Source organism: Geotrypetes seraphini, chromosome 5 (assembly GCF_902459505.1).
Source record: "Geotrypetes seraphini chromosome 5, aGeoSer1.1, whole genome shotgun sequence".
NCBI classification, from domain to species: Eukaryota; Metazoa; Chordata; class Amphibia; order Gymnophiona; family Dermophiidae; genus Geotrypetes; species Geotrypetes seraphini.
The window spans coordinates 125051140-125064064 of record NC_047088.1 but is presented as its reverse complement, the minus strand read 5'-3'; the positions used below and the strand labels follow the sequence as shown (position 1 = coordinate 125064064).

The window sequence follows — 12925 nt, the reverse complement described above, 5'->3', positions numbered from 1 at the left end:
TTGGGGGGCCCAAAAGCACTGCCCAGGCTCCACCCCAGACCCAGCCGCCACACTAATAGTACTAATTGTAAATGCCATTTCTTCCATTAATTTTTCACATACACACAATATAATCTTATTAATAATACATAATGGTAACCACAAAATTAAACTACACAAAGCACACTATGGTAGTTAAGTTGAGAGGTACCAAGCTGTCAGGTGTAAAGACTGCAGGTTGGGATGATAGAGACCCCTGACTCTGTGTAAGCAGAGAGGGAAAAACTGGTAAAAGCAGTGGCTCCCTACTGCTAAGTTGAAGTAGAAGGGAGTACCAAGATTGCCTGGGCCACCAAGGAACTATCAGAATCATGGTGGCATGTTCTTATTTGAGTTTGACAAGTGTCTTGAGAATGAGAGGGAATGGAGGGAACGCATAGAGAAATTGATTCTTCCATTCCAGGAGAAAAGCATCTGCCTTCATTCGGTGAGGAGAGTATATCCTGGAGCAGAACTGAGGCAGTTTGTTGTTGTGGGGAGACGTGAAGAGATATGTCTGAGGAGTCCCCACTGAGAAAAAATGTATGAAGAGGTGAGGAATTGAGTGTCCATTCGTGAGGTTGCAGAAGACGACTCAATTTGCCCGCTAGTTTTTCTTTCCTTGAATGTAGACAGCTTTTAGGAAGGTGTTGTGAAGGATTGCCCAATTCCACACCTGTAGGGCTTCTTGGCAAAGGGGGAGAGATCCTGTTCCTCCCTGCTTGTTGACATAGTATATGGCAACTTGGTTGTCCGTCCAAATAGAGACTACCTGGTCGTGAAGAAGATGCTGAAAAGCTTTGCGAGCATTGAAAATTGCGCTGAGTTCCAACAGATTGATGTGACATTGATGATCCATGCTGGACCAATGTCCTTGAGTATGGAGAGACCATTGAGATGAGCCCTCCCAAGCATAGGTCAAAGAATCTGTCGTGAGGACCTTCTGATGAGGAGGTGTTTGAAACAGTAAATCTCCGGAGAGATTGGAAGAGAGCATCCACCAGTGGAGAGACTGTCTCAACGAAGGAGTCACTCTGATGTGTTGAGAGAGTGGGTCCCAAGCCTGCACCCACTGAGATGCCAGGGTCCACTGAGGAATTCTGAGGTGAAGTCTAGCAAAAGGAGTCACGTGAACTGTAGAAGCCATGTGAACGAGGAGAACTATCATGTGTCTTGCTGAAATTGTAGTCAAGAAAAACCCTTTGTGGCAGAGATGAATGAGAGCATCCTGGCGTTAAGGAATGCTCCGAGTTCAACAGTGTCTAGAACAGCTCCGATGAACTGCAAAGTTTGAGAGGGCTGTAGCTGGGATTTGGGAAAGTTTATTTCGAATCCCAAGCTTTGTAGGAACCATGTAGTTCGTTGGGTCACTACAATAACCCCTTGAGATCTTGAATCCTTGATGAGACACCTGGAGGCCATGGTTCCGCAGATCTGTTGCCACTACAACTAGGCACTTGGTGAACACTCTTGGAGATGAAGCCAGGCCGAAAGGTAGCACTCTGTATTGAAAATGCAGATTTCCCACCTGAAATCTGAGGAACTGCCGAAAGGCTGGATGAATAGGAATGCGAGTGTAAGCCTCTTTAAGATCTAGAGAACATAACCAGTCGTTCTGATCTAGAAGGGGGTAGGTATAGAGATGCCAGAAACAGCATCCAAAATTTCTCTCTGACAAGAAATTTGTTGAGGGCTCTGAGGTCAAAATAGGTCGCAGATCGCCCGTCTTCTTAGGAACTAGGAAGTAATGTGAGTAAAATCCCCTGGCTCTGCTGTTCCAAGGGAACTTCCTCGATGGTACGGAGACGAAGCAGAGCTTGAGCTTCCTGAAGAAGGGCGGTCTGGGATGGATTAGAAGGATACTCTTTTGGAGGCAGATCTGGAGGAACCTGGATGAAATGAAGAGAGTATCCTTCCCTGATGATGGACAGCACCCAGAGATCTGATGTAATGATCTCCCAGCAGTGGTAAAAAAGATGGAGACAACCTCCATTGGAAAGGGGAGAGAACAGAGGTAGAACGATGGAGGTTATGCTCTGTATTAGATGGTCAAAAAGGCTGAGAGGCCTTAGGCGCAGGAGGAGTCTGCTGTTGTGATTGTTTCTTAGGAGGTATAAAGGAGCTGCTCTCTGTGGAAAACACCTCTGAAGGCTTAGGCCTAGGATGAGTGATGGAAGGAAACGATTTCTCATGTTCAGACAATTGTTCAGTAGCTGCCTCGATGGAGTCATCAAACAATTCATTGCCTTGACAAGTAATTTTGGCCAGACGATCTTGAAGATTAGGGTCCATGTCTATAATGCGGAGCCAGACAAGCCTGCGCATCGCCACTGAAAAGGCAGTGACCCTCAAGGAAAGCTCAAATGCATCATAGGAAGATTGAAGGAGATGCATGCGGAGTTGAGTCAGAGTGGTGATTGTCTGCTGAAACCCTGGAAGACAATGTTGAATATATTTGAAATATTCAGGCAGTGTGTCAACCAAATTCTTGAAATAAGAAATGAAAATAAAATTGTAATTCAAAACTCTAGTTGCCATGAGAGAATTTTGATACAAACAGCAACCAAATTTGTCCACGGTCCTGCCCTCTCTTCCAGGAGGGAGAGTGGCATAAACCTTGGCAGGATAGGTCTTTTTTTAGAGAAGACGCCACAAGAAGGGACTGATGGGATAACTGAGATTTCTCGAAGCCCTTGCAGTGGACCATCCTGTAACGAGACTCCAGTTTTCCTGGGACAGCAGGAATGGAATAAGGTGTCTCAAGATTTCTCCTGAAGGTTTGAGAAAGAAGTCTATTAATTGGCAATTTGAGAGACTCCGCAGGAGAACGAGACATACCCATTTCTTCTAAATATTCCCGAGAGTATTTGGAATCAGAGTCCAAAGTAATATTGAGTTCCTTATTCATTTGACGTAGGAAGGAAGAAAAAGATATCTGCTCCAAGGAAGGTTGACCTCAAGAAGAAGAAGGTGACCTTGAAGTGCCTCGCAAGGCAGAGAACGAAGGTGAAGCTTCTCTGGAGTACTGATACCTGAGGCCTGAATATGTAGGTACAGACGACTCACAGAGAATGGAAAGAATCCCTCACAGGTGAAGAAGCATCGGTATCTGGAGGTGGTGTCCTCAACTACAGAGTTAAAGGCCTCGAAGAGTCTCGAGGCCTGGAGAGACAAGGCTTTTCTCGAGAAGAGGATCTATGCCTCGATGAATGCCTCGACTGATGTGGAGAACTGTACCTCAAACCAGAAGAAAGTCAAGGAGTCTTTGCCCTATGCCTCGGGAAGGGTGATGCCTTATATGAGGGAGGGCTGGAAGCTGGAGATCGAGACACCAAAAGGGATTGAACGCCTGGTGTCGAGGTATCTTGAGGCACTGATAAGGACTTGGCTCCTTGAGTAGTGTGCTTATGCTCCAGACGAGACACTCGCAAAGACTCGACTCCTTGCATAGAGTATGTAGAGTCCTCTTGAGGTACTCCCAAGGACTCAACTCCTTGTAAAGAGTGAGGAGGATCAGCTTGAGGCTCAGCCAAGGACTCGACTCCTTGTTATACTGCTAAGTGCTCAGGCTGGATTGCAGGAAGCAGAGTCGAGGCAGGAGTATGTTTGGCAAGCATATTACCAAACTAATGATCCAAGATGGTCTGGATCATAGCCTCCAAATGTGACACCAAAACTTGAGGATCTGGTACATTTGGTGTGGCTATAGTCTCTGAGGAAATTCTTCTTCACCCAGAGAGTGGTAGAAAACTTGAACGCTCTTCCAGAGTCTGTCATAGGGGAAAACACCCTCCAGGGATTCAAGACAAAGTTAGACAAGTTCCTGCTGAACTGGAACGTACGCTGGTAGGGCTAGTCTCAGTTAGGGCGTTGGTCTTTGACCAGAGGCCGCCGCGTAAGCGGACTGCTGGGCATGATGGACCACTGGTCTGACCCAGCAGCGGCAATTCTTATGTTCTTCGACTTGGAGAGATGCTTCTTGGGTAGCTTGATAACTACTGCTGGTACCTGACCTGAGGGAGGCAGCAAGGCAAGCATTTCGTCAGGAGACTTAGCAGATTTACTCGAGGATGAGGACCCGAACGAGGATAGCTTGATTAAAGTCGAGGCAGAAGCCGGATCTCCAGTGAGAAGCTTGACCGGAGTCGAGGTCAAGACCAGGGCAAGTGGATCCATGTCTCCAAAGAGTTTTTCCACCTGAACTCGACAACATCTGTGGGCACATGACTCTGGACGATGGTCAGGTCCAAAACACTGAATACACCAGCGATGTGGGTCAGTGAGGGAGATCGCGCGCTTGCAATGGCTACACTTCTTGAAGACTGTGACTGAGAGGGACATAAATGGGAATCTTCCATTTATCTTCTATCTAGCCACAGCTAAGTCGAAACCCACCGGCTGAGGCCGCGAGTCAGGCCCCGCCGTGACTGAAAGAAAAAATAAAATAAGTTTTTTGGGTTTTGTTTTTAAAAAAAAAAAAAATTTTTCAAATGAAACACGCAAGAATTACAGTGACCTTGAAAAGAAATAAAACACGAGCCGCTGTGAAAGAAGGCACGAAGTAGAACTGAGTCTAGCGCAGAGCGTCGAAATAGGAATTCTCGGCTCCGCGGAAAACTAAGAACTGAGGAGAGACGCACCCTACGCTGGGTGGAAAGGCATTTGAACATGCATGGTCCGGTAGTCACAAACTTTCTGAAGTTCTACAAGCAAGTCTACTTGTGAGGCTATCCACATCCGGGCTCCGTGGATGATGTCACCCACATGTGAGAATATGCTGCCTGCTTGTCCTAGGATAAAGAAAGAAACATTGGATGCAGTTAGAAGAAAGTGCAACTAGAGACTCATGAAATCACCAGACAGCAAACATAGGAAAAATGATTTTATTTTCAATTTAGTGATCGAAATGTGTCAGTTTTGAGAATTTATATCTGCTGTCTATATTTTGCACTATATTTGTCTTTTTTTCTATAGTTGTTACTGAGGTGATATTGAATATTTTAAAGTCATCTGCCTTGACCTTTGAAAAATGAATACGAATGATAATTAACATTTTCTCTGCATAGTGTGCTTTGTGTTTTTTACTTTTTTTGTTTACCATTATGTATTAATAAGATTATATTGTGTGTATATGAAAAATGGAAGAAATTGCATTACAATTAGTACTATTATTATGGGGGTGGAGTCTGGGGCGGAACTTGGGTGGGGATACTCAGTTGGTATTTGTTAGGCTTAGGGCAGGGATAGGCAATGCCAGTCCTCAAAAGCCACAGGCAAGTCAGGTTTTCAGGATATCCACAATAAATATGCATGAGATAGATTTGCATCTCAAGGAGGCAGTGCTTGCAAATCCATCTAATGCATATTTATTGTGGATATCCTGAAAAGCCTGACCTGCCTGTGGCTCTCGAGGACCGGAATTGCGTACCCCTGGCTTAGAGGGTATTTGGCTTGAAGAAGTTGAGAAACACTGCCTTAGGGAACAGCTCCTCTATGCAGGTTATTCCAGTGGAACACCATGAGGAGCCTATTTCCCCCCATTGGAATCCCAGGAGGAAACTGAACACAATGATGTTGATGATCCTCTTCCATTGAAATCTCAGGGAGGAAATACAAGACAGTGATAGGGATGATCCTTCCTCCTCTTGATTAAAGTATTTATAGTGTGTATTAGTGCTGCCCGATTCAGGAAAAAAAAATTTGATTCGATTCAGCCTATTGAATCGATTTTTCGATTTGATTCGATTTTCCTGCCCAATTGGGTGTTTTTTTCCAAACATCCTGGTAGGTTTATTTTATAGCCTCTTCGCTCTCTTTGTCCTCTCCTACTCACACTGGTCCTGTGGTGTAAACAAAATAAACAAACAAAAAAGACTTTTCCTCTCTCTATTAAATCCTAGCTCATGTTTGCGGTCCAACACCAGCTCTGGAAGGATACACATTTCAAATCTGACATATTCTAATCACAAAACAGAAAATAAAATTATTTTTCCTACCTTTTGTTGTCTGGTCATTTTTCAAATCTTGTTGGTCATGGTTGTCTTCTGATCAGGCTCTCCTTCTTTCTTCTTTCTCCGTGCTAACCATCCATCTTCCATCTCTGTCCTCCCCTTCTGTTTCCCTTTCCTCTCCCGGAAGTCTGGCATCTTTCCTTTTTTTCATTTCCATCGCCCCGCAGCTGCAGCGATGGACCCCCACCATCCACAGATCCACCATCTCTCCTTTTCTCATCTACCCTTTCATCCAGCATCTCTCTTCTGTGTCCCTGTTCCTAAGCTCCCTCCATCTTATCTCTCCCCATATCCAGCTTCTTCTTTCTCTCTTCCTTATCTCCTGTATCCCCTTCCCCAGGTACAGGCTTTCTCCTACAATCGCTCCTGCCATCCTGCATCTTGCCCACCTACTTTGGAGCAGTATCTGTCCCTCTTGTACCCTTCCCCTTGTGGTCTTGCATTTCTCTCTCCCTATCCCTCTCTCCATTAGTCCAGCACCTCTCTTCTGCTTTCCTCCCCCTCTTTTTGGTCTCTCTCTCTTCCCTTCACTTCACTCCAGGTCTGGCATCTCCCCTCCCCTCTCTTACTCCTTCCTCCTCCTCCCTCTGCACAGGCCTGCCTCCTCACCGCCAAAGGGGTGACGGGTCTTAAGCGCGTGAGACAGACGCGTGCCGACAAACAAGCGCTGACAATTCAGCACAAGACTTCAGCGCGCCGCAGAAAACCTTCTTTTAAAGGGCTCCAACGGGGGTGTGGGGGGAACGGGGGAACCCCTCCACTCTACTTAATAGGGATCGCGCTGCTGTGTTAGGGGGTGTGGGGGCGTAACCCCCCACATTATACTGAAAACTTAACTTTTTCTCTAAAAAATAGAGAAAAAGTTACGTTTCCAGTATAATGTGGGGTTACAACCCCCCAAAATCCCCCAACGCCACTATTAAGTAAAGTGGGGGAGTTCCCCACCAACACACCCTGTCGGAGCCCTTTAAAAGAAAGTTTTTCTGCGGCATGCTGAAGTCTTGCGTTGAATTGTTGGCCCGCGTCTGTCTCGCGCGCTTAAGACTATGAACTGCCAAAGGTACTCTTCCTCCTCCTCCCTCTGCTTCCCTGCCCTGAAGGCCTGCTCCCCACCACAAAGACCTGTTCCCCCCCACGAAGGCCTGCTCCCCTAGGAAGGCACTTTCTCTCCTCCCCCCGCTGAAAAGGCCTGCATCCCCCCCCCACCCCCGCTGAAGGCACATTTTCTCCTCCCCCCCCCCCCCGCCAGGAACGAACGCTGCTCCCCCCCGCCGCGAAGGCACATTTTCTCCTCCCCCCGCCAGGAACGAACACTGCTCTTCCTGCAAGTCTGCACATTCCCCACCTCCTTACCGCTAATAGGGCAGCTTGCAGGCTCGCTGGTGTTATAGGGATCCCTGCAGCTGCCCATGGTCCTCAGCGGTACGTTCTTCCTGCTACGTCCTGCCCCTGCACTGACGTCAGGGGCAGGATCGCGGCAGAGAGAACGAGCCGCTGAGGACCACAGGCAGCTGCAGGGATCGCTATAACACCAGCGAGCCTGGAAGCTGCCCTATTAGTATAAAGGAGGTAAGAGCGGGCAAGCTGGGGGAGGCCTTTCTGACCGACCCTTCCCCCTCAAGCAGAAGCAGCAGCGGATGGCCAGCAAGAGACAGCGCTGCAGCTCCTGCTTTAGGAAGGCACGGGGGAAGGGTCGGCCATTGAATCGGGAGGCTTATTTTTTTTTTTTTATTTGATTCACCCGATTCGAATTGGTGTATCGATTCGAATCGTGAATCGGGCAGCACTAGTGTGTATGAGATTAAAGTGTTTAAAGTGTATATTGATGATGAAAGTATTTAATATGAATATGTATAGATGTTGGGGTTGGAGGTCAACAATACTGTAAAAAGGGGATGTCCTGAAGCATTTAAGGTTTGTATGGCTGATGAATGTTTAAAGTTTGAAAGTTTAAAGAATGAAAGAAGCTTTTTCTAAGGAAGAAAGGGGTTTTGATGGGGAGAATGGACTACAGTTACTTGTTAAATATTGTAACATAGTGGAGTTTTTTCTCCTGTGATGTGTTACTTGATTTAAGCTCATTTGAGCTGGTATTACTTAATTTGACCAGTTCTTATGTAGCCAATGCCAAGGGGGTTTTTTCTCCACTATAGTTTTTAAAGTATGGATAATCAAAGGGCAGTTCTCACCTTATTGATTTTGTTGTTTTCATAACATTTAAAGAGTGAATGGAGTTTTTCTAAGTGGATAGGATTCTGATGGAGAACATAAATGGTATTAAGATTGCAACAAATGTTTTGGATGCCTTGTTGTTAATATGGAGAATGTATCCTCTTTTATTGTATGCTGAGATTGAAATCAATCAAGATATTTTCAAATAAATAAAAGTGAAAAAAGTGAAAAAAAATGTCCAATTCACACAACATGCAAAGCAAATAACATCCACTTTCATAGAACACAATTTGGACATTATGCAGTACATACCTGCTATTTTTACTGTCAGCAGATGGAAGAATCTGGCACCATGTGTAGCACCAAGTCTTCCTCAGGCTCCAGAGATTAATAAAGTAAAATCCTCAATAAAACAAGACCTATAGCTTTTATGTCTATTATTGCAACTATAAGGGAATGTTGCCCTAAATCCTTATTTGAGATGCTTAAAAACTCTGAATATTTGAGAAACATCATTTTTCTTTACTATAGTTTAAGTCTAATAGAATTTGCCTGGATAAATATGAGAGTGGCAGCTTACAGAATTTTCATATATTTTGCCCATTTTTTTTTTTAAACACAAAATCCTTCCAAGATTAGAAGTGGTCAAAATGAGCATCAATAGTGTTTTTCTGCCTGGTCAGTGATCCAAAACCCTTTTTGAACTTGCTTTCATGTCCCCATTACAGCTAGAGGTCATTTTGGCCTTTTTCCCCCCTTGCAAAAGTATCACTTTGGGTTCATTTATTTGGGGTTGGCTGTTTTTCATTTTTGTTTTTTTGGAGGGGTGGCAGCCTCGTCCCAATCCAGAGATCTGTTTCCTCACTTCCCGCTGGAAGAGCCTGGAAAATTTGCACAAAAGTCACGGACAGGTTACTAAAAGCAAAAGAGATAGGCCGATTTCGCTTCTGAATCAGGACGTCAAACTCCTGCCGGTATATTGGCGTCGCGTCTGAATGTGCTGCTACCGGACCTGATCCATGAGGACCAGGTGGGTTTCGTCCCTGGCAGGCACGCTTCTATGAACCTGTTAAAAGTCCTTACAGTACTACAACTGCCTTATCAACCTTCGGACAAAGCCTTAATCACCAGCCTTGACGTAGAAAAGGCATTTGATATGGTATCCTGGCGTCATCTTTTTTGGGTGCTCGCAAAATATGGCATCTCGGGAGACTTTGTGTACTGGGTATCTGCTCTATACTCCTCACCCAAATCGCAGCTATTGATTAATGGAGGGATCTCTGATCCTTTCTCTCTTGGCCATGGCACCCGGCAAGGGTGCCCCTTATCACCTCTGCTCTTCCTTCTTTCCCTTGAACCTCTTGCTATCCGCATACGTCAGGACACGGCCCTGCAGGGCCTGAGTGTGGGGGGGTCTGAGTTCCGTATCATTATGTTTGCAGATGACATGTTACTTTATGTCAAACACGCGGACGTTCATCTTCCCCGTCTGATGCATATTATTAACTCCTTTGGTTCCTTTATTGGATTGAAAATTAACTATGATAAAACTGAAGCTCTCCTTCTCAGTGACTCGATGGGTGACAGGTGGTTCGAACATCTGGGGGTTGGCATTGCACATGGGAAATTGAAATATTTGGGGATTCTTTTATATAAAAATCCGAGTACGTTCTATGCATCTAACATTTCGGCAACTATTGAACGGATCGGAGATCTATGTCATCGGTGGCGCTCCCTTCCCCTATCCCTGATGGGCCGGGTAGCCCTGGTTAAGATGGTTCTCTTTCCTAAACTTCTTTATGCCCTTCAAACTGTCCCCTTTTGGGTTAGTCGAGAGGATGAACGTCATTATAACTTTCTTATTCGTAGGTTTATCTGGCAGGATAGGCGGGCCCGTATCGGTTTCCCTAAATTGACTCGGAGCAAGGAGCAGGGGGGACTGGGTCTCCCAGACATTCGCCTTTACAATGTGGCATCCCTATTCCGGTGGATTCATGAACATTTGACTTTACACCGTAAATACTCCCCGCCGGGCCTTTTGGCTTCTTGCTGCTCTCCCATATCTTTTGTATCATTTATCCATGGAAGTCTGGGTTCGTCGATCTCTTTACGCTACCCTACCTTGGACTTTCTCCTCACCTTTCGTAAGGTGTGGACGTGGTGGCGACGTTTACAACATAAGATGCCTCATCCGTCTCCCTTTCTATCTTTAGTGGATAACCCGGGGTTCACTCCCGGAATTCGGGGTCTGCCAGGTTTGAGGGATCGTCCTGAACGAGATTCTACTATACTTGACTTGCTGCACTTAGGGGGCGGCAGTTTTCCTTCTTTTCCCCTTATGTGTACCCATTGGGGGCTCCCCACCACACAGGCTTACCTTTATATCCAAATTAAGCACTATTATTCCTCACTATCTGCTGTCCCTTTGGACAATTGGACTTGCGGTGCCCTTGATGAGAAGGCTTTACTTACACTTCCTCACAAGAATAAGATTGCTACTTGGTATAAGGAGGGCCGGGATTTTCAAGGGGAGAGCTGCCTTCAATCTGTAGTGGATCAGTGGTCCCGGGATTTGGGCTTGACGGTGTCTCTTCAAGACTTACAGGATTTTTTTCAAAATATATATCTTTTTTTCAAAAATGTACCGCTAAGGGAGACCCAATTTAAGATATTACATCGTGCCTATCTCTCTAGATCAAAAGGTTTTGCCATGAACCTCTGGCAGGATGATCTTTGTGTTAAATGCTATAACTCTCCGGGAACCTATCTACATTCTTTCTTTCTCTGTCCTACTCTCTCCTTCTGAGACTCTATTCGAGCTAGACTTGACACTACTCTTTGTTCTACCTTGATTTGGAACCCACCTGCACTGCTGTTGGGGGACAGCAGCAGCAGCTCAGCACCTCTTCTCAGAAATTTGTCCTTCATGCGATCATGCTGGGAAAGCAGCTTATTCTGCAACATTGGGCGTCTCTTGAGGCCCCTACTTACCCGCTCTGGCTGGCTCGCATGAAGGTCCTGGGTCTTTATGAGCTGCAAACTTATTCTTCTCGCCCTCAGGATCACTGGAAGGAATATAGCGCTTTGTGGGACCGTTTTCTGGCGTCTTGCCAGGAGTGTTCACCTTGATGGCAATGTTCTTTAGGCATTTTATCCTCCACTTTGGAATGACTGGCCCTGCTTTTGCTTCTACTCCATTTATGCTGCACCGACCTATGTTTGGTTGGCTATTGTACCTTTACTGTCTTCTATTTCTCTGTCTTCCTTTTTTCATCTGCTCTCCAATACTTGTTCACCCTTTCTTTTTCTTATTCTTCTTCTTACTACTCCTATTCTTTTTACTCTTATTCTTACCACCTTCTTTTCGTAGTCCTTTTCTCGCTCCTCTTCCTCTCATCCTTCATCTCCTCTTATTATGACAATCCTTTTCGACGCCTTGTACTTTATCTTTATTCTTCTCTTGCTTGCCCATGTGTGTGTGCGTATGTATGCTGAGTGAGTGTCTGTGGGAATGTTGGGGTTAACCATGGGGTTCCTTGATCCCCTCCCTATTATATAACCCTTGAGCATTATGGCTTGTAGTGCCATTACCTTCTCTCATGATAGCACACAGTGCTTCCATTGATCTTTATGCACTCCCATTTGTACTGTGCTGCACTGTGCTGGGCTTTTGGAGCATGGACTGCTAGATTTTGTACCTCAGGTCACGCTTTCCTCAGTTTAAGTCTTTTGACCTGCTGACCTGATTGTTTTTGTATTACTTGCAATTCCTGTACTTTTGTACTTTTCCCAGTTTTGGCACTTGGTGCTATTTATGTACTACTTGTTGTACTGTTAACCTTTTGCTCAATAAATATGAGTATACAAAAAAAAAAAAAAAAAAAAGCAAAAGAGAAATGGTCCAGGATGCGGATAAGACAAGTAGCAAACGTCCAGAGGTGGCTCCTAAGAAAAGATAACACGAGTAGACCTGCGCCCCTGGGTCTGGGAGGATAGACGGAACACAGCCAGAAGCTAGTCCAAGGTTACTGTCTATTCGAGCTACAGTAGCTTAAGATCAAATTCTCTGCTGCTAATTAGTAAAAGGCAGAAAGACTCGAATAAAAAAGGAAACTTGGGGGCCAGAGGCTGCGGTTCAAAATACCCGTTCCTTTTCTGACTACTTCAAAGCAATTACGTGAAATAAGAGCAGTAACCAATTGCTGTCATACTCACCGATAAAATACCGATCCAAGTGGGTTCCAGTTTGCTGTATAACAAGCCATAACGACACAAACACGTGTACGCTATCCTCGTCTGTTGTACTGCTGCCTATGAAAGTTAAACGGCTACCCAACTGTTTCAAACATGGAAATTATACAAAACCGTCATGTTCAAAAACACCAAACCTTTTACTTCCGCCCCGCAGTAGCCTCCATTTCAAATATCACACTTCCGCCCCGCAGACTATATTTAGAAAATCAGGTTTCCGCTCAGCTTTCTGGGCCATCCTACTTCTAAGTGTTAGATCTTGGAGCAAATGCCAGTAATCTGGAGTACAGCATTCTTATGAGCCTGATAATTTTGATCCTTTAGCAAACTAAAGGTTTTATCTTCCTTTTTCATATTGGCTTTTTGGAGGGGGGGGATGACTGAGGACGTATTTGTATATTTTTTCTTGTGTTTGCTAGAAATAAAATTCAAGTTGAAGGTGATAATGTTTTATTCGTACAATAGGTGTGTCA

The 12925-nt window shown here is 45.1% G+C and overlaps 1 protein-coding gene across 3 annotated transcripts in view; it reads right to left on the bottom strand.

The window, feature by feature from the left end:
- VPS16 (VPS16 core subunit of CORVET and HOPS complexes) overlaps nucleotides 1-12603 on the bottom strand; it is a 1150777-nt gene extending 1138174 nt beyond the window's left edge. For all 3 annotated transcript variants that reach the window (XM_033944752.1, XM_033944754.1, XM_033944753.1), the window contains exon 1: nucleotides 12417-12603. In XM_033944752.1, the coding sequence (XP_033800643.1) occupies nucleotides 12417-12466 (50 nt within the window). In that variant the 5' untranslated portion in view covers nucleotides 12467-12603. The remainder of the gene's footprint in view (nucleotides 1-12416) is intronic.
- Between the last annotated feature and the right edge of the window lie 322 nt (nucleotides 12604-12925).